This window comes from Aplidium turbinatum, chromosome 12 (assembly GCF_918807975.1).
Source record: "Aplidium turbinatum chromosome 12, kaAplTurb1.1, whole genome shotgun sequence".
NCBI lineage: Eukaryota > Metazoa > Chordata > Ascidiacea > Aplousobranchia > Polyclinidae > Aplidium > Aplidium turbinatum.
Genome location: NC_137483.1, coordinates 17,763,292 through 17,788,488, shown reverse-complemented (window position 1 = coordinate 17,788,488; position 25,197 = coordinate 17,763,292). Strand labels below are relative to the sequence as shown.

The 25,197-nt window shown below is 38.6% G+C and overlaps 1 protein-coding gene across 1 annotated transcript in view; it reads right to left on the bottom strand.

Moving 5' to 3' along the window:
* Nucleotides 1–103: 103 nt before the first annotated feature.
* Nucleotides 104–25,197, bottom strand: part of LOC145780636 (uncharacterized) — a 113,031-nt gene continuing 87,937 nt past the window's right edge. The window contains exons 116-155 of the mRNA XM_082592261.1: nucleotides 25,009–25,159; nucleotides 24,520–24,688; nucleotides 24,341–24,422; nucleotides 23,649–23,773; nucleotides 23,236–23,372; nucleotides 22,572–22,685; nucleotides 22,044–22,221; nucleotides 21,562–21,629; nucleotides 21,131–21,279; nucleotides 20,591–20,726; nucleotides 19,384–19,457; nucleotides 19,175–19,278; nucleotides 18,522–18,729; nucleotides 17,953–18,130; nucleotides 17,063–17,238; nucleotides 16,802–16,918; nucleotides 16,535–16,624; nucleotides 15,445–15,609; nucleotides 14,947–15,072; nucleotides 14,621–14,827; nucleotides 13,887–14,111; nucleotides 13,462–13,665; nucleotides 13,129–13,233; nucleotides 11,576–11,680; nucleotides 10,945–11,054; nucleotides 10,723–10,837; nucleotides 10,414–10,527; nucleotides 9,923–10,108; nucleotides 9,614–9,700; nucleotides 9,253–9,360; nucleotides 8,869–8,964; nucleotides 8,602–8,716; nucleotides 8,179–8,287; nucleotides 7,684–7,817; nucleotides 7,001–7,205; nucleotides 6,394–6,623; nucleotides 4,476–4,672; nucleotides 4,056–4,141; nucleotides 3,359–3,550; nucleotides 104–2,733 (exon numbers count right to left, since the gene is read on the bottom strand). Of these exons, the coding sequence (XP_082448387.1) occupies nucleotides 2,715–2,733; nucleotides 3,359–3,550; nucleotides 4,056–4,141; nucleotides 4,476–4,672; nucleotides 6,394–6,623; nucleotides 7,001–7,205; nucleotides 7,684–7,817; nucleotides 8,179–8,287; nucleotides 8,602–8,716; nucleotides 8,869–8,964; nucleotides 9,253–9,360; nucleotides 9,614–9,700; nucleotides 9,923–10,108; nucleotides 10,414–10,527; nucleotides 10,723–10,837; nucleotides 10,945–11,054; nucleotides 11,576–11,680; nucleotides 13,129–13,233; nucleotides 13,462–13,665; nucleotides 13,887–14,111; nucleotides 14,621–14,827; nucleotides 14,947–15,072; nucleotides 15,445–15,609; nucleotides 16,535–16,624; nucleotides 16,802–16,918; nucleotides 17,063–17,238; nucleotides 17,953–18,130; nucleotides 18,522–18,729; nucleotides 19,175–19,278; nucleotides 19,384–19,457; nucleotides 20,591–20,726; nucleotides 21,131–21,279; nucleotides 21,562–21,629; nucleotides 22,044–22,221; nucleotides 22,572–22,685; nucleotides 23,236–23,372; nucleotides 23,649–23,773; nucleotides 24,341–24,422; nucleotides 24,520–24,688; nucleotides 25,009–25,159 (5,496 nt within the window). The 3' untranslated portion in view covers nucleotides 104–2,714. The remainder of the gene's footprint in view (nucleotides 2,734–3,358; nucleotides 3,551–4,055; nucleotides 4,142–4,475; nucleotides 4,673–6,393; nucleotides 6,624–7,000; nucleotides 7,206–7,683; nucleotides 7,818–8,178; nucleotides 8,288–8,601; nucleotides 8,717–8,868; nucleotides 8,965–9,252; nucleotides 9,361–9,613; nucleotides 9,701–9,922; nucleotides 10,109–10,413; nucleotides 10,528–10,722; nucleotides 10,838–10,944; nucleotides 11,055–11,575; nucleotides 11,681–13,128; nucleotides 13,234–13,461; nucleotides 13,666–13,886; nucleotides 14,112–14,620; nucleotides 14,828–14,946; nucleotides 15,073–15,444; nucleotides 15,610–16,534; nucleotides 16,625–16,801; nucleotides 16,919–17,062; nucleotides 17,239–17,952; nucleotides 18,131–18,521; nucleotides 18,730–19,174; nucleotides 19,279–19,383; nucleotides 19,458–20,590; nucleotides 20,727–21,130; nucleotides 21,280–21,561; nucleotides 21,630–22,043; nucleotides 22,222–22,571; nucleotides 22,686–23,235; nucleotides 23,373–23,648; nucleotides 23,774–24,340; nucleotides 24,423–24,519; nucleotides 24,689–25,008; nucleotides 25,160–25,197) is intronic.

The window sequence follows — 25,197 nt, the reverse complement described above, 5'->3', positions numbered from 1 at the left end:
CCCTAAGGCTATCGTCTGAAAAAATTAAAATCCTGGTTGTAAGATCTTGGAGTGTAGGCCTAGGCTATTGGTATTATACGCTCAACACCACACGACGTTGTATTATGCAAATTTATTCACCTAAATGTGTACATTAGGGTGTTTCATTTTTTCACCATTTTTGAAATTCAAAATGCCTGGGGTCCCATCTGGTGGTATTTGGGGTGAAAAGTTTACACCCCAAATTTTTTTCAATTATGACGTTATATTGAGGTGGTCCACGAGGTTTGAAATTCTTGGACCTCAAAATCTCGAAATTTGGCCGTATCTCCAGAACCGCTCATCATAGATCAACAAAATTAGTATCAAAATGCGCAGAAGGGTCGGTTTCCTATACCTGATGTAGAGAATATTAAGGTCTATGTGCTTCAGAAAAAAAGTTTTTTCAAAAAATCTGATTTTCGGTCTATTTTCTCCTGATGAACAGAGATCAGGTGATCAAGATAAAAGTTTTTCTGTATTTTTCCACTCTTGGAAGCTGTTATTGCGTGATAATAATAATAGTAGGCTACTACTGGGCTTGTCTAATCTTGCTATCTGGTTAAGCAAAGCCCCATCTTGCATTGCTCCGGGACCCTTCTTGGTGCCGTCCACAAAAGAAATGACATGGGAAAGATATATTTCGTTTATGTGGAACATGCATTTAAGGGTATGAATATCATGACCAACTTCATTATTAAAATAATTGACCAATCGAGTATTGACTCCGGACTTTTTTCCTGTGTTGAGAGCAGTCGTATCAGCCATGACTGAATATACTCGGGATAGGTGAACTCTGCAAGCCTCCTGGATGATGGTGTCAAAAATCAGTTCTGCAGTGACCGACACACTTTTGGGAAAAGATTTAACAGAACGCACACTTTCGTGCTTCATGCCATTATCATCAACAAGTTGGCCCAAGAAAACGTATCGATCTATTTTATCGACAACGTGCTCATCATAACATAACTGCATGGCAGAAGCTGAGTTGAGAAGGTTCTCACTTTCCATCAGAGATTTTTCTCTCGTTTTTTGCCGTTGGCGCGGTATACTGTCGAAGGTGATGCAGCTATTTGATCTTTTCCAAGAACCGACCTCATAAGATCTGACTGCTGGCATACCGAAGTCATCCTACGATCAGCAAGTCCACAACTTCTATCATTTATGGAAAAAGAAGGTACTTTCTTGTACACTTTTCCCCAAACAGCTGGTTTCAAAGGCTCGTGTTCCTTATCATCTTCCCAATTCATATCCCCATCAGAGTTGCTTTCGTTACTGTGTAGACATCTAACTACTTCATTTTTTTCTCTGTTTCAAACATAGTAGTGCCGATGCTTTGGCAGATTGTATGCCAGAAGTGCTAGGTTTCTCTGTTTGCTAGGCATTGGAAGACCAGCTTTGTTCCATATGCCAACTACATCTTTCAGCAGTTCATCTTTCAAATCTTTGAAATGGGGTATTTTCTTCAAAAACTTAGGATTAGTTTCGGCTACTTTCTTCCACAAGTAACAATAGCGACTGACTATATCTGAATTAAGAGAAAACACATTTCTCTCCAATTCCTTGAAGTTTTGCATCAACTTACTAATACCTGGCCTTTATGCCATAATGACACTTAATCTAAAGCAGGTGATCAGCATACCTCTCTCTCAACGGTTACATTAATATTATAATAGTAATACCTTCAAATTACCATTTCATCTCTTGCAAAACGAACAAGGACTATTATTACGCAATAGCAGCTTCCAAGAGTGGAAAAATACAGAAAAACTTTCATCTTGATCACCTGATCTCTGTTCATCAGGAGAAAATAGACCGAAAATCAGATTTTTTTAATTAACTTTTTTTCTGAAGCACATAGACCTTAATATTCTCTACATCAGGCATAGGAAACCAACCCTTCTGCGCATTTTGATACTAATTTTGTTGATCTATGATGAGCGGTTCCGGAGATACGGCCAAATTTCGAGATTTTGAGGCCCAAAAATTTCAAACCTTGTGGACCACCTCAATATGACGTCATAATTGAAAAAAAATTGGGGTGTAAACTTTTTACCCCAAATACCACCAGATGGGACCCCAGGCATTTTGAATTTCAAAAATGGTGAAAAAATGAAACACCCTAGTGTACATACTTTAAAAGTTACCAAAAGATATTTGTAACGCAAATTAGGCTAAGCATCTTTTTACGTCAAATTACAAAAGTTTCAGACCAATTGTTGTTACAGTGTTATTTTCACGGTGTCATGGGTAAGAAACAGTACGAAAATAAGCTTACACACTAAAAGTAGAAAAATAATTAATTTTTAGAAAAATAAATAACATTGGTCATTTACTCACTTCTTAAAAAATATTACGAATTTTAACTTATCTGAACAATTTAAACCTTTTAGGCTACGTCCCAAAGTCATTGCTGAAGAAACATAAGGCACTTGTTGAATTAATATTTTGATTCCGATTCTAACAATTGCAAAGTGGTCTTGCTGTAGAAATGGAAGTAGGCCTAATTGAAAAATACGAGACATACGAAATGCGTGACAGAAAAATTACCTAAGCATGATTTCATGATATTCTTTCTACGTCATGGTGATAAACTACACATTTACATAATTGCACGATTTGGTGCACAAGTGCTACACAAATTTTACAGTGTTGAAAAATATTGCCCAGAGATATCATCCGACCATTTCCAAAGATCACCGAGCTGATCGTAACCTGAAAACAAACAATAAACGGAAAGTTACGCTAAATTACGTACAACTTAAGATATCAAAAAGCTAAAACTTGACAATGAAATCCAGATAAGATATGCACAAGTGACAAACTAGCCAGCAAAATTTGATATTTTTACATATTTTCAAGGTCGCAAGACAATGTAAAAATAGCAACTTTACTGGCTGGAACTTTAACTGCCGTGATTGAGCATTTTATGATTAGAATAAAAGTTATTTACAATCATGCATAGCCTAAACATTACGAATAACTCTGATTCCTAGCCAATTATGAATAAAATTAATGTAAGATGATAAATTAATATGAAACAAATGTGTTTTGCCAGTCTATGTTCAGACTTGTTTAGCCCGGCATCCACATATTGCTGTGAAATAGTTCATGGGCAATTTGCGGTGATTTGGTCTCTATTTTAATGTCTATCGCAGTCAGGTGTCAGAACTATTCCACGTGCCAAACTAGTTGACAGACAACACCAAACAGTTTTTCCGTGTAGCCTACATATGATGACATGTTGACAGGAGTTTCTTTGTAGCCTAAAAACATGTTGATAAACATTTACCAAAGTTACAATGTGTACTGTGTAGCCTATCTTAAAACAATTCCACACCGTTTTTGAACGTCAGACAGACGGATTTGGACGTTGTTGAGACGATTTCTCAGCGTCACTTTATCGGTCGAGTCATCTGAGTTAAGAGTGTTGTGGAGTTGGTCCGATTCGAGAGTCAGTGACATGAATTCCGCGTTCAGTTCATCTTGATCGTCACTTACTGGTGACGTCATTGCGCGGGTATCAGGGCGTCTGAAGGAAAAAATATTAGAATTGTTTTGCATTTTCTACAATTTATTCCTGGAAAAAAAGATTAGAAATATATTATTTCTAGTTTTTACAGAAACATTAAACAAATTTATTGGCACACTAGAAATGTATCACTGTGAGAATCTAAAACAAAAGCGTCTAAGTCAAACAATGCCAAATTTTTTATTACACATTTGTATTTGTCGTTGCAGGTTCAGCCTCGAAAGCACTAACAAAAGAGAGCTTAATGTGAACCTGAGACGACAAAAACTACTATTACAATTTATTCTGTAGTTTCTCTTATTACTAAGACCCCGTGTATCAAAGCAACCTCAAGTAAATAAATATAATGTTTCTGTCTTGAATCAAGTTATCCTTATCTCGATAGAAAATAATGTTGCACTGTAAAACTTTTCAGCCAGCAAAAGCCATCTTTTGCACATGGACTCATCGTCTGCGAACGCTAATTCAAAGGGATTTTGCTAACTGGGCTAAGATCACTACGCACCTGACAGAATGCGACGTGGAAGGTGTGGAAGGCAGAAGAGCTGATAATTTCGCATCCACCTCATCAAGAGTACCATCCGACTGCGCCTGTGATGGGGAAGGAAGTCATTAAGTTGACAAATCCATGCCATAAGGGTTGATTTTAAAAAAAACTTAACTTTATTTTGTTTTAAAACAATTTCTTAGAAATTCTACACACACTATCTTATACTTACATATATAGGTAGGCTAGTATAATCTGGAGGAAGATTAGTTAATTAGCTGAAAACAATGCAAAAAATTTTTCTTTTAAGTGATAGAATTTCCCTATTTTATTAAATTTCATTACATATCGGAATACTTGGAAAACTTTAACAAATTTTATAATATCCTTAACTACATCACTGGAATGTTGCACCAGCTAATTGTACAAAACATTGACCTGTTTCATTTTGCTTTCAATGCTCCCGAGTCCTTGTCTAACTATCGAGCTGACAGCCGACTGAGCATATTTCTCAATCCTGTCTTGCATCCCTCGCTGTCTCATTGAGTCAACTGCCGGGGTGGAGATGTCTCTGTTTGGAAGTTTAATGTCCAGCACGTCTTGCCCAACGTTTAAACTCCCTCCATTTTTTCCACCTGAAGAGTGAAAACATCGCTCATGAAAGCATTGGTTGCATTTAGGTAACACAATTATGTTTACTTGTATGACGTTTAGTAGACTTTTTTTTCTCAGGCTTAATAGAGAAGTGCAAGCACCAGGGTAGTGTTGGTTGTATTTATCACGGCTAGAAAACTATTTTTTAACGTCTACAGAAAATCAACGTTAAAAAGCTATAAATTTCTGTCTGGGATAGCACACTTGAACGAAGAAACATCACAAAGAAACCGACATAGGAGCATGGTTGCCCGTTTAAAACTAATTAGCGACATATTTACATTAAAATTTTCAAAAATCATGTTTAAGTAAAAAAGTAAAAATCTGTCATAATCTTCACTGGATACTTCCAAACAAAAAGTGAAATACATTACTATAACACAAGATCTGCAAGATCAAGAACAGAACAACTATTGTTGCCAAGAGTTGAAACAAAGAAATCAAGCTCAAGCCTAAAGGAACAAGGTCCAACAGTATGGAATGAAATTCCACACGAAAAACGCAAAACTTTCCAACGTCAAAAAAAACGTAAAACTTTCCAACGTCAAAAAAAACGTAAAACTTTCCAACGTCAAAAAAAACGCAAAACTTTCCAACGTCAAAAAAAACGCAAAACTTTCCAACGTCATGACCTTCAGTGGTAAATTAAAATTACATAGATTAAAAACGACGACAAGCTAATCCCATACATGAAAAACGACTTAACCTATCTCTTAGGCTGTTAGATTTGCGCTGTTAAAAATGATTAAATTACACACTGATACATCGTAATTATTTTGCTGCTACTGTATTAGGCAATTCGAGTGCTATCTTCAATCCATGTTTCATCATCATCATCATCATAATCCATCGTCGGTTTGTTCCCCACTAGTGGGGGTGGCCGATTGTTTCCGCGCAGCAATTGTCTTAATCCCTTTTCTCCATTTCACCCTGTCCCTTGCATCTTCCTCCTTCAGTCCGACTTTTTTAAACTCATCCTTCACTTGTTGTTTCCACGTTCTTCTTGGACGACCGCGTTTCCTCTTCCCATCCACCTTTAGATCTAGTGCCTTTCTAAGAAAACTTCCTTCCTCCCTCCTTATCACATGTCCATACCATGTTACTCCATTTGCCCTTGCCAGTTGGTCTATGGTCTCTCTCATCTCTAGCATATCCAACAATTCTTCAGTCCTTTTTTCCCTTCTCGTTTTCACCCCACACATTGCTCTCACCATTGACCTTTCCGTTCTTCTCAGGATTGCCAGTTCACTCTCTCTCAATACCCATGTCTCGCTACCATATAGCATAGCAGGCCGCACACAGCTCCGATATACTTTTCCTTTCATCCTTAGTGAAAATTTTCTGCCATACAACATTTCCCCACATTCCCTGAACTTTGCCCAGCCCAATCTTGCCCTTGTTGTCACTGCTGCTTCACATCCACCACTTCCATTTATCCGATCACCCAGATAACTCCGTATGTTTGTTTTGTTTATTATGTTTTATTAATATGATCAGTTAACTAGGTGACAAGAAGCAGCTGATTAGATGACCAAGTGGTATTTTGCTGTTTTTGGCTAACCAGATTGAATTATTCAGCACTGAGCGCACTTATGCGTTCCTCTATGTTTAACTGCCACGTAACTAAACCTCTGGCCACATGCAATCAACGTAAAATTAAAATCAATGAGCTGTGTTTACTAAAACCATCCATATATATTACCTTTCTCAAAACTTTGAGGCTCTGTCTTGTACCTTGCAAAGAACAAATCGTCACTGAGCACTGCAAGACATTGGTAGAATTCCTCGATGAACCGACTTGAGTTGTCGTCACTCAGTGCTCCGGTAGCCAGGTGCGCCACCACGTGGACAAGAAGAAGCGAAAGGCGACCGATGGAGTCCTGAGTTAGTCGGGTTCGTTTCACGTACAAGATGCCGTTGCCTTCGTCGAAGCTGGAAACGTTGATCAGACGTTAGTTGACGTTTGATCGCGTTTAAATAAAATTATTCATTTCAGAAGAGGCAGCTCCACGGAGCTAATAATTTGATGCTAAGCACTTGCTTGCATAGCAAGAACTTCGCATCACTAGGCATATCAATGTAGCATCATACAATGCACATGGATAGTGCACTGTGTATGAAAGACCAAACTGTTTTTTTCACAATCGATTGCTGACCCCCAGAACATTGTTGCATTGATCTATAATTATCTTGAACGTAATTTCAGTCGCCTGGTGACATGTGTGACATTGTTAACAAAAAGACATATAAATTTAACAACGGTTAACATAGATTTAGTGCAATTTTCATACATAAACGCATCAAAATACCAGAAAGACCCGCGGAAGGCGTTTTGCTTCAAGTTGGGCTGGGCAGGTACAGATTCTGCCACCAGTAGGTTGATGGGGAGATGGCCGGGCCGACGTGTTCTCAACAAGCTGATGATGAAAGTACCGAACTTGTAAGCAACCAGTTCCCTGGTGTTGAGATCCGACAGTGGAGTGGGAACGAGCTCCGTGTCTCTGCTGTCTACATCTACAAAGGTGATCAGGATAAAGCGTCAGCGTGATCATGATAAAGCGTAAGCGTGATCATGATAATGTGTAGGCTAAGCGTGAACATGACCTAAGTGAAATAGCGAATGTGAGAAGGGCGAAAGCCTTTGCAAGAACTATGATAAATATTATGAAACTATATCACTATTCTTACCAGATGAATAAGAATGACATAGCAGTAAAAATCAAAAGCACAGCGCAAAAAGATGCCAGTTTATTTGCGCGTGCAATTTAAAACTTTTCATTCTAACGTAAGTACATATCATGTGCGTGAATACTTTCAGACAACAAACATTAGCTTTTTGAAAATAAACTTGATTTCCACGTAAGATGTTTTCCATTGTCACCAGATCGGCTTTTCAACAACTATCAAGTTTTTCTTTAATTTCAATTGCAATCATCATCAAAATAATACGCTGGTTTTGGCTGTCAAACGTTTCAACTGGCAACGTGCATACCTGGTCCAACGAAGCCAGATGAAGATGGACCGGTGAGATTCTCTGACTTCTTCTCTTCAAAGATCACGCCACGGATCTCTTGAAGTGTTTGGTAAAGTGGGGAAGTGCTCAACATGTTGTGTAACTCACTCTCACTGCAATTATAACATTTGTTTTGCATTAGCAGATTATGTAGAAAAATTGACATATTTCACCCATGAGACTAAAATCTTGTTTTCTTTCACGCAATCGGAATATTATTTTTAGCGGTTTTGGTAAGAAATTGCAAACTACAGACGGACAAATTCCTTCATTTTTGTTTCTAGTAGTTTGTTAGTTGTTTTTGTAGCACCTCTAATTCACTCCATAGAGTTCTCGACCGGTGTTTTGGCAGTCCATTGAATGCTTCTCTTTGTGGAAGGAAAATAACCAAACTAGCATACTAGAACAAAATTTTCAGTTTATTGGAAAAGATTTGACAGAAAATTCTCGGGGACTTTTCTTTGTAAAACTTGCCTCATTGGTGGAGCTGCAGCGACGTATGGCATCACGGGGAGAGATGAATCCATTTGCATCGGAGGAAGATCAGGAAGCGTTTGCAAAGGTGCAGGAGGAGTGGACGCCCCTGAGAAAGTAAAATTTTCAATCAATCAGTGCTCAATCAGCTAATTCAAAGTCAGTAAATGCAAGTGAAGCGTTTACAGTAACAAAAGCAGTTTTGAGTTTATAAATCGACAGATGTACAACGGAGATATGTTCTTTCTGGAGTAAAAAAATTCAATCCAAAAATCAGTTCTTTTTTACATCGATTCAACGTTTGCAAACATTGAATCAATGCAAAAAAGAACTGATTTTCTAACTGGGGTACAACTATTGGTTGCTCCACACAGTGCTCGCCAGCCGTAAGAGAATGATGAACAGCAGACAATTTCTACTTACTTGACAACAGCGACTCTTCTTCTTTCTTGATGGCGGAAGCAGCTGCAGCCTCCAGAGCTTTTCTAGATTTTTCTTCCTCTTCCAATATCTCTGCTGTTTGTTGTAAAGTCTCAATCTGTTAACAAAAATTAAACGATTTTATTGCTCTTTGAACAGAAGTGAACGGCATACTTCAATATCTAACCTTGTCAAGTGTCCAATCAGAGCTGCAAAATTGAAAGAGAAGCAACTTAGGAATTTATTTGATTGTAACATTCGCGATCTCACCTGCTTCATTTGTACTTTCTGTAGATCAGCTTTGTGTTTGGCTTCAATCTCCTTGTGAGATGTTTCGGTTTGTTTGTCCAGTTCCTCTTTCTTTGACTGCACAAAACGGGACAATGATCAACATGCATTCTCGCTTTTCAAAGTGGTAAAATTGCTTTATCTTTTTTCTTTGAAGTAAATTAAGAGGAAATTTAGTTTAAATTCGTTAAAAAGTGATTGAGATGCGAGATTATTTGTACAAAAGCTAAGTACAACACAATCATTAACTTGATTATAAAATTTAAGCAAACGGTTCTAGTAAACTTCATAAAAATTCTCAATTTTAGTCAATGAGAAAAGAGATAAAGCTTTGTTTATTTCTATCTCTTTTTTTTTCTTTCACACCTCCAACTTCTCTTTTCTTCTCTTCTTCAGCCTTTCCTCCAACTGCGTCTTCATTCGCAGCTTCTCTCTGTCCATTTTGTTGGTGAGATTTTCAACGTCTTTTTCGTGCTGATGAAAACAAAAAAGCAGTCAAAGAACTTGGTTGCTTTAGTCGCAACAAGCTCTGAATAAGTAAAATTAAATGCATTTTACTCAGCCGATGAATTTATCATTACAAAATCAGTGCAGTATTAATTTATTATTAAGGGAAATTCATTAATTAAGACGTAATTCAGCAAGTTGAAATTGTTGAAAATTGACCAATACAATCATTTTCTGTGAAATGTTTTAACAAAATGTTTTTACTCTTCATCAGTGGTACCTGATCAAGTATCTTCTTCTGTTCCTCTTCACTTGCTCCTGCAGCAGACGCTCTTTCCAGTTCCTCTCGCATCTTGTTCCTTTTTTCCTGCAAAAAATATTTGAGTTATTTGGTAATTTTTTAGTTCGCAACATCGGTCATTTTAACATCGATTCCACGTCTTCACTCATGATGTGCAAAGGCTTATTTTGCCAGCAGAGCTAAGCATTTTTACTAAATAACGTGGAATGCAAGCACATCCGACTATCGTTGAAGAATTTAATGATTGTTTAAAGAAAATAGACCTCTATATAAAACAGATTAATTTACCTTGAGGAGTTTATCTTTTCTTTTGGTGAGAGTCTGCAGTGTCTTTTCCGCTTTCAATTTATCTTGTTCCGTTTCAAGCTCTAATTCCTTCTCAAACTCAGCCATTGCCAAAGCGGCTCGACGATTCTCCTCTTCTTCAAAAGCGCTCCGCTCTTCCGCGAGAGCTTTTTCCGCTTTTTCACGTTCCTTGAATGAAATACAAATTAAATTAAATAACAACCTGTAGTGACTGCCAGCTCAAGCATCAAAAAATGCTTTTTTTATAAAATCGATTGCACGTTTTTTTGTACGAAACGGTGAAACACGGATTTGAAATATACCTGTTTGATTGCGCAACCGTCAAATCACATTGTCGTGACCTAACAGATAGCTTTAACAAGCACGCAGCCACAAACCCTCGCTCTATTTATACCTTTGCACCGTCTAGCGATGTTGAAATCGCGTGAAAAATACGACTATTGCTGATTAGGTAAAACAGTTAGTCTCCTCACCTGGTCCAATCGTTGTTTGGTTTCATCAAGCTTCCTCGCAGATTCTTCAGCCTGTTCAGCTGTTTGCTGTTGGGATGCGCTAGGAGCAAGCTCCCGCAGGGCGTCAGCAAATTCCTGGGTTGCAAAGTCAAAAATTAACAAACACACGTCAAGTCAACGTTATCCTTATTCTTTGGACCTTAAATCAATAACCATCAACAAACACTCAAAAATATCACGTAACCACTGACTGTATTATATATGCTAACGTAAGTTAACTTACCAAACTCCTTACAAACATCGACCGTAGTTTCTAGAGGCACAACATACCTGGTAGTGTTGCTCTTTGAGGTTAAGCTTGGCTTGAGCAAAGTCAAGATTCCATTGAGCAGCAGTTGAGTCTTTAATTGTCTTGCACTCTCGCTCGTGATTGGAGTCAAGGGTGCTGTGAGAAAAAGTTCCCTTAGTTTCTTGTTCAATGTTGTCGTAAATTAACAAGTTGTCGTAAATGAAATAAATTATGCATTGCTTCAAAACAGAAATGAAGCCCACCTCAGTTCTTCGCTCTGTTTCTTCAGCAATTCCTCTTTTCTTTTTTCAAATTCTTCACTTGGCAATCTCTCGTTTTCCAGTTGAAGAAGTTCAGCTTCGTGCTTAGACAGCTACGATTGAATATATTACAAGATTAATATTATGTTGTACGCGGTGTCGGTGTAATTATTTCCTTGCAGAAGATAGTGAGAACATCACCGGCTTCTACTTTCAATTCTCACCCGAAACAAGTAGCAGCAAGCAAACTGAGAAGTATTGCTTCCTTTTATGTGGTCTCACTTTTATGTGTAAAGATTACCGAGCGTTGCGAAGCAGAAAAGAAGGTTCTTGTTGCAATAAGCGTGCAGCACGTATAGAGCGGAATAACCAGTTTCTGTCTTTGGCTTGTCATGCCTTCAGCAACTCATATCCCACTTCGGGCTGGGTAGAAAACGGATAGTGGTGCTTTCAACAACCAATTTAGCTGGGTGCGAACCATATTTGTTTGGTTAAATACCAAGCGGCTTATCTTCACTGCTGTCTAACCGTTTTCCACTGCGAAAGGTCTGACAATTATCACACTCATCTTGAAGCGATGTAATTGATACAGGAAGTTGATGTTTAATTGAAGGTGTGCATTCAATTCCCATACCATAGTTTCCCTCTGAGTTAGGAATTGTTCGTTGATCAGTTTAAGCGCCTCCTCTATCAACATCTTCTTCTTAAGAGCAAATTCCTCTTCAAGATCTTTGAGTTCCTTGAAAAATACAAGAAAATGACGTCATATTGATGACATAAAAAGTTAAAAAAAAAATCTTTTAACACGAACAAAAATCAAACTGATACAAAGTGAGCTTAAGTCAGTCGCAGCAAGTTATAACTATTTCTGAAGTTAGCTGTCAATGAAATCTTTCATGAAAACGGCGTTCTCGTGTAAGGGGATGGGCAGTTACGTTTTATAATCCATTGGGGAGGGCCTGTCAGCAATATTCATATGCAAAGGTGTCTTAATTAGGGTGAAAAAACTTCCAACCAGTCCACGAAACGCATTCAATAAGTTCTTCTTCTTCTCTCGTGTTGTCGCTATATGTCAGGGCATCCGTTGGTTAGCCACTGCCTGGTGTCGTCATCGATGGAAATTAGGCCTTCCATACCATGGGGTGGTCTGTATAGCCGGCAATCCTTGATAATGTGGGCTGCCGTCTGCATTTCGCCACACTCACAAGCAGCACTCTCTGCCAAGCCCCAGCGCAACATGTCTGCACCATAGCGTCCAACACCAGTGAGCAAACGGTTACGCCTTGATGAGGCAAGTCTAGAGAGGCCATGTCCCAGCTGGTTTTCGGACGGGGATCTGAATACTTGGCGAAGTGGGGACGTGCTGCTTGACCATTGTTCACACCACGCCGCGTGGCACCACTGTTTGCTAGGGCTTCCACCAGAGGCTGCCAGAAGGTCTTGTGCAGCGCGTACAAATGGCTTTCTTGATTTTAGCCGCTGCTTTGGTGGATATCTCAGCGTGGTTGTGTGTAGCGGATGGCCAGGGTTTAGGGCTTTACGGCTCAGGGAAAGAACAGCACGTTGGCGCCGTAGTGCAGCTGGCTCAATGCTTGCAAGGACAGGCAAACAGTCAGTTGGAGTTGGGCGGAGGCAACCTGTGACAGTTCGCAGGCAGTTGTTGATTGGTACATCGACAAGGTCAGTATGGGCACTTCTGCACCAAGTAGCAGCACAGTATTCAGCAGGGGCGTAGACTAAGGCTAAACCACTTGTTCTCAGCACTGAGGGGCTAGCACCCCACCTTGTACCAGCAAAACGTTTCATGAGAGCAGTGCGAGCTGTCACTTTTCCGCGTAAGTGTTCTAGGTGTTTGCGGTATGTCAGGGACCGATCAAGTCGAACTCCAAGGTATGTGGGTGTGGCTTCGAAAGGAAGTGTTCGGCCGTTATTTTTGATGTTAATTTTCCTGTTTGACTCTCTATTACATAGGTGGAAGACAGAAGTCACGGTCTTCGCTTCACTCAGCTTGAGGCGAAACTTGAACATTATTCAATAAGTTCATACGACTCGATGAAACTTCAAAGCGCAGTGAAAATTGGATGAAATAGATCCACTTCTTTATTCAGTCTTGTCAGCCAAACGCTAGGCAGTATCAGAAACTTCTCCTAATTTAGTCATAAAGATCGCGTTGACAACAAAACTAACTTGTTTGTGCCGTTTTTCGAGAACTTTCTGTATGACCCTTTCACTGGCCGACGCCCCATTACGCTCGATACCTTCTATGATTGCCTTTCTTTCAGCTTCTTTGGTCTAAAGAATATCATTGTTCGTTGAAGACACAGTCACAAGTTATTAAGTAACTTTAAAATACATGCAAATGTTGTATTATTCAATGTTATCAAAGTTTAGCAAAAGTTACTGTGCAGCATCAATACAGCGATTAATCAAATGTTAAAAATTTTTTGGAAAGCGATAGTCTACATTTCAGAAATGAAGACTTTCAAAATAAGTCTTTTGTTTCTGTCACTCTGATCTAACCGTTTTCGCGTGGACTTGCGCCATTTCCTTCTTCTGTTCAAGTTGTTCTCTTTCCTTTTCAATCTCCTGTCGACTCCGAAGAGCAGCAGTCCTTCTCTTCCTTCTTGCAGCCATTTTCTCCTGAAGAGCGGTTCTCTGGCGATTCTGTTGCTTCTCAAGACTCTCTTCAAGATCGTTTAGTTCTTGATGGTGAGCCGCCAACAACTAAACAAAAAACTTTAAACTTTCATAACCGTTCAAACATCACTCAGGTCTGCGTGTCATGGATGATGAAACCAAAGACTGGCTGCTTTCTAGTAGCCTTCCAGTGTAGTCCGGGAACATCGTGAATCTGGGGTGGTCAAAGGATAGACCCTCGGCCCCAGAGGCTCACACGACGATGACGACGATCGCTCAGTTGAAAATGCATCGATATTAAATCATACCTGATTAACTTGCTCTTCTGAAAGATCAGTTCTTGCTCTTGCTTCAGCTTCATGCTTAGAGGATGCTTCTCTCAATATTTTTTCTTTTTCTTCTCGTAATTTTCGCTCCAAAGCTTCAGCATCCTCAACTTCTTTTACATCGAGGTCGGAAATGAGCTTCTCAACCTCAGCGACTTGCTGGAGATCAGTCTCCTCAAGCAGACGTTCTTGCTCCTTAGCCAGCGCCTAACCAGTAGCGATTGAAAATGATTAAATGACCTGCTTTTCACATTTCCACGTCACTAAACGTTTAGCGTTCTTTTTAAACTAAATGATGAAAAATTACTGCAAAAAAAGTTTCTTCCGTTTTTGTTGTTGCTCTTCGACATACGAACAAAAGCAACTTTACACTAGTTTGCTTTTTATTTGAATTAAATACCAATGATCTTTTCAATAAAAGCTAGTTAACGTTGAATAATAAATAATGATGCAACATGGCTTTGTAGGACCTCTAATTTTTTCAAATTCATTCTTTAGAGATTATAAGCTACCCTCTTAAATGATCACTCAAATAGTTTTTTTTTATTTAATTCACAAATGCTTCATCGGAGACTGTGCCTTAATTATATCTTGACTAACCACAGGTGAAAAATGAAAGCGCAAAAAACGACACATTCCCTTAACATGAACAATAAACCACATTTATATTAGAAAGTAAGTTCTTCCTCTTACATCAGACATAATATTTTCTCTACCTGAATTTCCAAGTTGTCAGAGACGACCACAGCAGGAACATCTATTCCATCCTCTTGCTCCAATCTCGCAGCTTCCTCTTCTTCTTGGATGCGAGCGAGCTCTCTCAATCTCTCCTCTTCTGCATCCTTAGCGTTCTTCTTCAACCTGCTTTCGGCTGACCGTTGAACATCTGCAGCTTTTCTAGCCCTCCGTGCGGCCAGTTTGGCCTGTTGATAAAAAGAAGAAAAAAAAACTTAAATGCTTTTCTCACCCCACCGAACGTTAAAACATTGAAAATAACTTAAAAAGTACATTTCTTCTTTTTCAATTTCATGGATTTTCCTACCTGCAGATCTTGCGCCTGCATGGACCGTTTGACGTCGTTTACATGGTCATAACTATCTATCTCTCTCCTGTAACGGTCTAACAGCTCCTGTTGGGCCACCGGATCCACACCATGCTTTTCACTCATCTGCAACAAGATCAGACTCTTTACTCGTTACCAATTTAACAACAAAACAAAAAGTATATTTCAGTAAAAAATCGTCAAGGTTTGAGATATAATAGAAAGGATTTGACATAAGCTGGAATCACTCAATAAAAATCGGCTGGTCAAACAACACTAGCCAAGTCAACAATGCTTTTGTTGTTAAAACTTTGAAATCATAGCTTAGATTCGGATTAAGCACCGCAAAATTACCGTAAATCAGTTCTTAAAGTTTAAACTGTATGAAAACAAGTTTTTCTGTTGACCTGTGAGAATTCATGATCAATATTCGAAAATGACTTGCAAACTTCCATTAAAACATATTTGGTATTATTCGAAACATGATCTTTCACGTACTTCATTGATGACTTCTCGATGCAGTTCCTTGAGAGCCTCCTTTGTCTCCGCATGGATGGAGTCGTTCATGTCATGTTCCAGTGATGCTTCTTCAGCATCCAGTTCCGCTTCCAAGGCATCCCTTTCCGCTGAGTGTCTATCCTGCATCTCTTGTGTGTACTTCCCCTGGTGAGAGTAAGAAAACGGTCAAAACACAACGTTAGTATTGCGTTCCGAATCATCTCGAAAAGGTTTGCAAAGTTAGCAGTTTTCGATGAAAATTTACTGCATTGTCCAGTATGTTATACCCAGTCAGAAAACTAGTTCTTTTTGACATTAATTTAACGTCTGCAGACATAAAATCAGTGTAGCAAAAGACTAATTTGCCGGTTGGGTACAGTCATGCTCAGTAAAAACCACACATATATAAGCGCAGTTTAGTCTGTGGCAGTAGCGTAGCCAGGAATTGTGAAAGGGGGGGGGGGGGGTTGACGGCTGGCGGACGAAACCCGACGGCGTTTTCGCCAAAAGCGACACCCAGCGACGGGGGGTCTGGGGGGCCTCCCCCAGAAAATTTTGAAAAATTACTTTGAATTGGGTGCATTCTGAGAGCATTTTCAACAAAAATGTGGGTATAAATATTCCTGTAAAATGGTGCTGTCCGGTGGCATGGCAAAAGGATAAGATCATGTTTTCTTGGGCATTTTTCGAAAATAAAGCTAAGCTTCTATGTTTTCTTGTTGCTAATTCTTGACTGAGTTACTTGAACGTTTGGTATTGGCAAAACTCGCTTTTTTAATGCAGTTTCGTTTAAAATTAGGCAAACTTTGTTTTAGAGACATAGAGACTGAAAGCATCATTCTCAATATCATGACGTCACATGCGTGCCAAAGGGGGGTTGTAACCCCCAAACCCCCCTCCCCTTTGGCTACGCCACTGGTCTGTGGTGTACAGTGCATACAAAGGCAACTATCAAAACATTTAGTTCAAAACTACTTAGTTTTGATGTTTACAGTAAAATGAAAACTCATTAGGAAGTCACAAATTCAGTTTAATGTTTATGCTTTTTTAATTTTGATACAAAACATAGCAAAATAATCATTGATTTTACTGCGGTCATTTTTTCTTGTTCCTGTTCTTTTTCTAACTTCTTCATTCGTCGTCGCTTTCTTTCCGCCATTCGATCCCGCATGGCCTTGATCTAAAACGAAATGATGAAGTCATCAATCACATCATCTAATCTATACGTCATCAAAATATGCGAAATAAATTACTCGTAGCTTACTTTATGAAAAAAAATTAAAAGTGTTCTTGAAATGAAGAAATGATCTTAAAAATTTTAGATGCACAACTCGTGCGAATATCCTGCATCAGATACCTGCATCTCTCTCTTCTCTTCCATTCGATTGTTGAGAGCACTCTCCTGCTCCAGGATCTGCCTCGTCAATTGTTCTCTAACTTCATCACTTATCAGACCGTTAGATACCATCGCATCCTAAAACAGATCCAAAAATGACGTTGTTGAAAGATGCAGTTGCAGAGGATGTACATCCATGATTATATGTCTACACGTGCATGGATACACAGTTTAATAACTGTTAGAAGTTAAAAAAAAATTATTTTCTGCAATCTCTCTCACCAGTTCGTCTTCGAAGGTCTTCGATAACTTTGCAACTTCTTCTTTGTTGGTTGCGGAGTGCAACTCCTCATCGTCTTTGGAAGCAAGGGAGCTCTCCTGGAGTAGAGCAGCTTCTAGCTGCTTCTCCATGAGAACAAGACCTTCCTTATCTTCTTCACTTTCTCCACTTGGTGGTGCTACGTAACATTACCAAAAACAATCAGCCAGGATAAAAGGGTGATTGTCTTATGCCCAGACAGGAAAATCCGTCATTTTTAATGTAAAAACGACGGATTTTGTTGTCTGGATGTATCGTAAGACGATTGCAGTAAGTTGGGTAGTCGTGGTAAGGAAAACAAAGAAATAAGTCGAAATTCTATTTACAACTTGCATGTAGTGCAGTATTACATCCATGCTACATTCAGTCAGTGAAGTTGCATATTTCGTAAAATAGGCAAGTTTCCCGACAGCGTGTGACGTACTATGACAGTAAATAGCGGATAAAATATTAGAAATTAAACAATCCACGTCAAAATAACGCAAACCGTAACGCTGCTGAACCAAATAAAGTTGCTATGAAAAAACAATGAGCAGCGTAGCAATTTCTTCAGAAAATGAAAAGTTTCCAACCATGTTAAGCCAGCTAACTTTGCAGGATTAAACAGTGTCTTATGCACCAATTCGGTTTCACCTATTTTTACGTGTTTGTGACACAACAGAAGTATTTGCAAAAACTACAATCACAAAACCTTCAGATAGATCTATCATTATCTACTGTAAAAAACTGACGCCACTTCGATTTTCAGTGAAAAGACTTTTAGTGGTAATTGACGTTTGATTTAACGCATAGTTGACGGCAACAACCGTCACTTTTACATTGATTCAACGTCTGCAGACGGCAAAAACCACACCTGGCAAGCCTGATTCTTTGCACTGGTCGATATGGGTCTTGTTCAGTTGCTTCGCTCTTGCACGCCTCTTAGCGGCCAGTTGTTCTTTCAACTCGGTCATCTGACGTAAGCGCTCTTTGCTCAAAGCACCAAGCGCATTCTCCAACTCACGTTCATGCTCGGCAAGCAAAGAGTTCATCTAAAAGATGATATACATTTAGATGAATAGTGGTCTGGAAATCTGAAGGTATTGCGTCATTTAGGGATCAGTAGGCGATGATGTCGTTTTTTATAAACTCGATTTGTTGATCACCCACAGCGAAACGTGCGCCCAAAACTTGCAATAAATAATAATTGAACAAAATTAGTCTAAAGAACATAAGTCTCAAAGGTGCTAGATTTTCTCAAGTAAGCCATGTCTTGACTGTGCATTCAGAGTAGAATCTTTTTCTACTGAAATTCAGAAACAGTCAGAAAACCGTATCCAAATAAAAATTAAAAAAACCGTTTCTAAGTTTAAAGTTGCTGATGATTAAGATAAGCAAACGAGACATTAAAAGGCATAAAATTAAAAAAATAAATTCAGGAACCTCATTTTCTGAAAGTTCTCCTTGGCTACGGAAGGCAAACTTGTCATTGAGATCGCTGATCAACTTCTTCCGCTGGTTATCATGGGTGATGAGGAGGTTAGTCATGGCTTCTCTCTCTCCAGCGATCAGTTCTCTATCAAGATCAACCTTGTCTGACTCCTGAGCTCTAATCAACTCCTCCTGACCGGCTATCTTCCAGTCGTCTGATCTTTGTACTCCCTTGAAAAAGAACACAATTGGTTCACAATGCACAACGATTTCAACTACAAAGTGAAACGTACCAAGTATTGTACAAACATTTTACATAACAATACAATGTACAATATCTTTTCAACTTTGAGCTTCAAGTAAGCCTCTTTCGTGAATTCTCTTTTGGTCTTGCGTAAAATGTTTTAAATTTGGTACCCGGAATCACTCGAGGCAGTGGCAGACTGCAAACGGTTGTTTGTGTTGTTTAATTTCCTTCATTTCTACAATGAACACAGCAGTTGGGAGAAAGTGGCTGATGGTTGTCATTGAGTTACAGATTTTTGTTTGTAGCGATACGTTTAGAGCTGTGCTAATTGTTAATTTGTTTGTTTTAGTTTTGTTCAGATTCTTAGTTTGTTAAACTTTCTCACACAATTTTGTTAAGTGATTTATAACAGCCTCACAATACCTTCTTGTTTTCAGATTTCAATTTCTTATCTGTCTCTCGGTCGTCAATTCCTCTCAACCTGTTCCTTGCATCGTTGATCACTTCATCAGAGACAGTTATCTATTAAAAAAATTCGAAAGTTTACAAAGGAATGAACGTTTGGAAGAGTAAATTTTGCATTTAATAAAGAAAGGTGGAAAATGAGCAGGTTGTAGTCGTTTTCACCTTGCCAGTATTCAATTTGTTGATCAAAGTTTCAAGAGATTGCAGGAGTTCCTTTTCTCGAAGAGACTGGCCCCCTGAAAAAATTGAAAGAAATTTTAAAAACTAATCTCATAAATTTTGATTATCAAAACAATTGGTTGCTTAATGCTTAAAAATTCGCCTCCATCTTTGACTCGTGGGTAGCTGTAGAGTAAAATTATGAACAAAACCACGTAAACAAAGTGTGATAAATTGTCAGGTTTGACGTTTACACGTTTAAATTATACAAATAAACTCACTAACACGTGACAGTTTGTTCTTATAGATGTAGTTCAATTTCTGTTTCTGAAAGTGATCATCTCGTATGGGAAACTTAAATCTAACGTATTTAAGCGTATAATTAGCCCACAGGCCGGAATTAGAACATCCCTGCACTTCCAGCTAAAAGTCCCTCTTCAGGCTTGGTGGCACCAGACGAAGAAAGGTATCCTCTTCTCCAGACAGCAGATCAGTTGTTTTTTTACATTGATTCAACGTGATTCTGAAGACGTTGAACCAATGTAAAAAAAGGTTGTTGGACCGCTCGGCATACGACAACTGAGCAAGTGCTTTAACTTAGCAAGTACATATCAGCTACTGCAAAGTCAACAAATGCGATTTATGTGCTCACGTCGGGTTTTCTTCGTCATCGCTTGCTAAATTTAATTTGCTGACTTGTGACATGTCAATCTTCGGCTTGCTCAGTTATTACTTCTCAGTTTCATCATTTACCAACTTCAGCCACTTGCTCAAATGTTGCTAGATCAGTTGTCACTTGCTAAGTGTTGTAAAACTCTTGATTCTCTTTTCTGATGGGTTGTGTTTAATTAATCTTGCATGCTCTGTGCACAGTCGACCTGTTGGCTTTTGGCGTGATTCGCGAAGCTCTTGTTCACATTTCTCTTTGTTCACTTTTCAGTTGTGTTGTGAGGGTCGTAAAAAGTTTAGGTGCTTACTTTATGTTTATGTTTAGCTATGTTTTATAAAGCCTTTGTTATGGTAATCTAATTAAGTAAATAAAATATGTCACTCAGTTCACAACTGCTGACTGGTAGGAGACTCGTAAAAAATGACTGATTTGCTGTCTGAGTCGATACACATAATTGTCAATAACATAGAGTTGCTTAGTTTATTCACGTGAATTATTTTGGATTGATTCTAAATAATCTGTATTGAAGAGAAACTTTACCTGCTAGTTTCAAATCTCTTTGCAGGCCACCAAGTTGCACGCTTGTATTGACCACAGACAAACCCATGTCACCTGCTCCTGACCGAGCCAGTTCTGCTGCTTCGAGTTTAGAGACATCTAGCTTATTTAGCATTTTCTGAATGAAGGTTGAAAAACAAAATAAGACTTTTGCGTCAATTACTGAAGCAATGCATCTACTGATGTGATACAGAGCGAACTTTAATTTCTCCAGTAGTTGTTAATGGGATAAGCAGTTAATTGTTAATAGTTGTAAATAAACAGTTCCTGTTTGTATGCTAGGCTGTATTGTTTTCAGAATCTTTCCTATAAAACAATCGAAACTCAGCAGCTATCATAGCCGTAAACGTAATAATCATTATGTTTTATCAAAAAGTAACCTCTCTTTTTTAATAAAATGCCCTGTCTTTCCATAGATTTCTGTTACAGAAACCACACACGATTAAAGAAACTAACGCAAAATCAATTTCTAAGTCATTTAATGGGAGATAAAGCACAAAAGGCAATTCCAAATCCACTTACTTTAAGCCCTTCAGTTTGGTTGTTGATTTTATCATAGAACCCACGTAGACTGTCCTGATGCTTGTTCATCTGGGACGCAAGATGCAGATTCTGATCTTCCAGCTTGTCGTACAAAGTTCGGACGTTAAAATCTTCCAGGAGCTGCTCGTCTGTCAAAGGAAGATTTTATTTGCTGTACAGGACTTCAGGTGTTACAACTCTGAACAAGTTTGTTTATACACAAATCTGCCAATCAAGCGGCATAAAATAATGTCCACAATAGACCACCTTTCCTAAGTATTATTTTATTTCTTCAGGTTAAACTCTTCAATGACTAACATTTTTTTTGTATTAAAGCATCAACAATATGAAAACCTAATAACAACCACCATCGTTAACTTGCGGTTAAAGTCAAGTTGGTAAACGTGTGGTAAAGTAAAACTTGTTCAAACCTTTTTTGAGTATGTCAGCCTCGGCTCCTTCTGCCTCGCCTCGTTCTCTGATCATTCCCAGCCCTTCTCTAAAAAGAAAAAAATAATGCATTTGAACAGCTACAATTACAGTTTGATTCATGCAACCAAGTTAAAGTCAGACGCTTGTTCGACAGCCAGTAGGAAGACATTACATGACTTTATAAATCCTACACTTTTGATCCATCTCACCAATCATTGCACACAAAACAATTATCAAAAGTATTGAGAAAATATTTACTTAACCGCGTTCTACTGTCAGTTTTTAATAATGCCGAAAGCGGAATATAAAATCTTCAAAGAAAATGGCAATCACAGATAAAAGGAATTGAAATATTACTTGGTCGGTGAAGCCTTTAATCCAAAAATATTTCGAAAAGCAGTATGCACAGTCCAAGAATAAGCATGACCGATACCAAACATAAGTTTGCGCATAACAAGTCGTTTAAAGTATTTTTACTAACCTTGTGTCTTGAGAGGAGTATACTTGCATCGCTTTGTATGGGGGTACGTAGGGTTCTCCAAGAGCTCTGTATCGGGGCATCCAATATCGCATCGGAAAGATGCCGGCATCTCTGGGTCTCCACACAATCACTGCTATCATGAGGACCAAGACGCAGACCGCAAATATGACCAGGAGGACTGAAGTAAAAAGTGAAGAAATTGGATAAATCAAAAATTACAAAAACCAGAACTTTTGACGACAAGTTGTTCTACAATCAGCAAAAAGGAGCAGGGCTTTAAAATAATTTTAAATGATGCTGAAACTTCAAACTATGCTGCTTGAAGCATCGGAACTTCTGTCATGGACCGTCTGCTTCGATGTTAAGCATCTAATAAAGTACCGGTAACTTAAAGTTTCAATTTACAAGACTGTTTCAAAATGGTCAAATATAGAGTAGTATGAGACTCAGAACCCAACTGTCGGTTTTTTCTCGGTTTTCGTTACAGTTTGTAGCAAGGAAACATCAGTATTTAGAATGTCATCAAACCTGCAATTAGGATCCAATCAGGTGTCAGGTTGCCCACTGGTTGCTTAGCAACACCTAGTAACGTAAGCGAATCAGTGGTCGCCGGTTGGATACGAGATTGGTCACACAACAAGCCTGTAAAATGAAAGCAACTGAGCATGTTTTGGTTTGCGTTAGTTGCAAAAATAGCGTTGATTTCCACTCAAGGATTGACTCTACTAATCATTAAAGCAAGACGAAAAATCGACTTTCGGCTCGTTAGCTACTTTCAAACATCTACATCGGTGCTTTTTATAATGATGCAACGTCTGCAAAAGTGAAATTAAAAAAAAGATCGATTTTATAGGCTAGATTTTAGTAAGTGATCAACTGATCAATGATCATCATCAAGTTTCTTCCTTTCGTCGAGAGTTGGAGGCAATGAAGCGCCAAGTTTTTCCGTTGTGAGGTTTTTTAATTGCAGTTTTGTAATCACGTCTTATCCGGTCTTTAACATCATTAGTCCAAATTCCAGGTGGTCTGCCTCTGTTTTGTTTTAATAGCACAAATAAAACTAGAATCCTATTGCGGGAAATCTCAACCGGAGGTGTTACCCAATAAAATTCCGGTAAGTTAGTAAAATCAAATGGGTATAACTAACAAACATTACTACTTCCACACAACAACACACACGTTGAGCGCCTACCATTAGGCAAGACGTTGACGATAAGTTCTTGGTCAGGGTTTTGTGAATCACTGAACACGTAGATGCCAGATTCCAGGAAGACGTGTGCAAAGTTAGTCACCGTCCAATTCGATAGAGTGATGTAGCTTTGCAATTGCCTGGAAGGAAACGCAGCCTCTGTCAATCTTTGTAAAATAGCAAAAAAAGGAAAAGCTTGCTTTTTCAAGAATTTAACTGCACGTTAAAGTATAATTTTCTTACTGGTGCAAAATAGCGTTGTGAGAGGGGGATGGGTTGGCTGCGGCTTGGCCCAGTTTTGTTTTACTGCACCAGACGAGCAACCACAATAGGTAACACGGTAACACTGCATCTGAGTACTTTACGTTCAATACGGGGAACAAATTATGGCGATAAGCAGAAAGACATGCCAATACCTGAAAGCCCCGAAGTCGAAGCTTGGATTGGTATTGAAAAGATGGTTTCGAACGTAGATTGGATAATTACTCAGGTTTCGGTTGACACGGTCCAGATTAAGGCCGAAAATTAACATCTCTCCTAACTGTGGATAAAATAATAATTACCTCTAAAGAAGTCACCACATTGACTGAACAAAATGTAACCGGTGGCGTAACATGACCATTTTTTTGGGTGTTCACTTTTTTCAATAAACTTTAGTCTGCTTGTATTTAATAAAAGCCCTGGGTGCGGGTCAACCGAATCAGCTCCACTGCTTTTTTCTATTTAAATACAAGTAGACTGTATGCTGAAAGTTTGCTGAAAAATTTAACATCCCCCAAAAAATGTTTACGTCAGGCCACTGGATGTAACTAAGTACTACTCAGAATATGCATGCAGTTAAAGTTTTTCCTAGGTAGTGATTAATTTAGAGTTTTATTGCTGCTAGTTCTGACTAATATAAATTTGCAGTGATGAACATTGCAGTTTCTTGTAGTCTCTTTAGACTTGACATTCAATTCTTTATTTATAAAATAAAATAAAAAACTTAAACTACAGCCCACCAAATCTCTGCTGCTGAATTTGAACCAACAATTAAGCAACAATGTCTTTAATACTTTTATGTTATTTTTTGCTGATTCATCGCGCAAGTGAAATCAGTCATACCGACCTGTAAGCATATGACAGGATTAGCTATGACGTCTGTTGGTGTCGTCGGGGTGGCGTCTGTGGAGTTCATTGTCTGCAAGATCCTGCAAAACAACACACAATTAACAACTCTACTTCTGAGCATTTATTTACGTTAAACCTTGGATTTACATTGCTTAATGAAGATGCTAAAAAACTTACTTTCTTCCAAAGAATCTAGTGACAGTCTCATCGAAGTCATTAGGGTCAAAAACAGAGCGTCGTCTGCGAGTTGGAACAGCTGTTTCCAATTCCGTCTCTAGGCTGCCATTGACAACGGACGAAACCATTTCAGGTGAAGATGGTGGAACACCAAAAATACCTTGTGTTGCTGGATGGGAAGCAAAATAATGCATTATACAGGTTTACAGAAATGATGATCTAAACTTTAATACATACACAAAAAGTACTTGCAAATAGCTTATCTCGCTTTCGTTAAGAGAACATCAGTTTAAAATAGGAAGGCATGCTTTTGTTTTATGAGGCAATAAATTACTAACTTAGACAAGACTGATTTGCAGAGAATTCTACAATTACCAAGTCAAAGTCTGACAAGCCACTCAAGATGCTGCGCAGGTTTAATTTAACAATAAATAAGCAAACTCAGCAATAACAATGAATGTAGTAGAACAGTTGTACATGAAGACTTACACATTTGCATAAGAAGAGTGTTCGGTGACCCAGTCACTTTATCTGTGGGTCCAAACACACTCGGTACGACGACATCACTTGTGGTACCATCGGTGATAGAGGTAGTAGTCATGGTTAAAGTGCCAGTGCTGGCATCGAAAGTAGTACTAACCTGGAATAATGAACAATGTTTACATCTAAACAACTTCT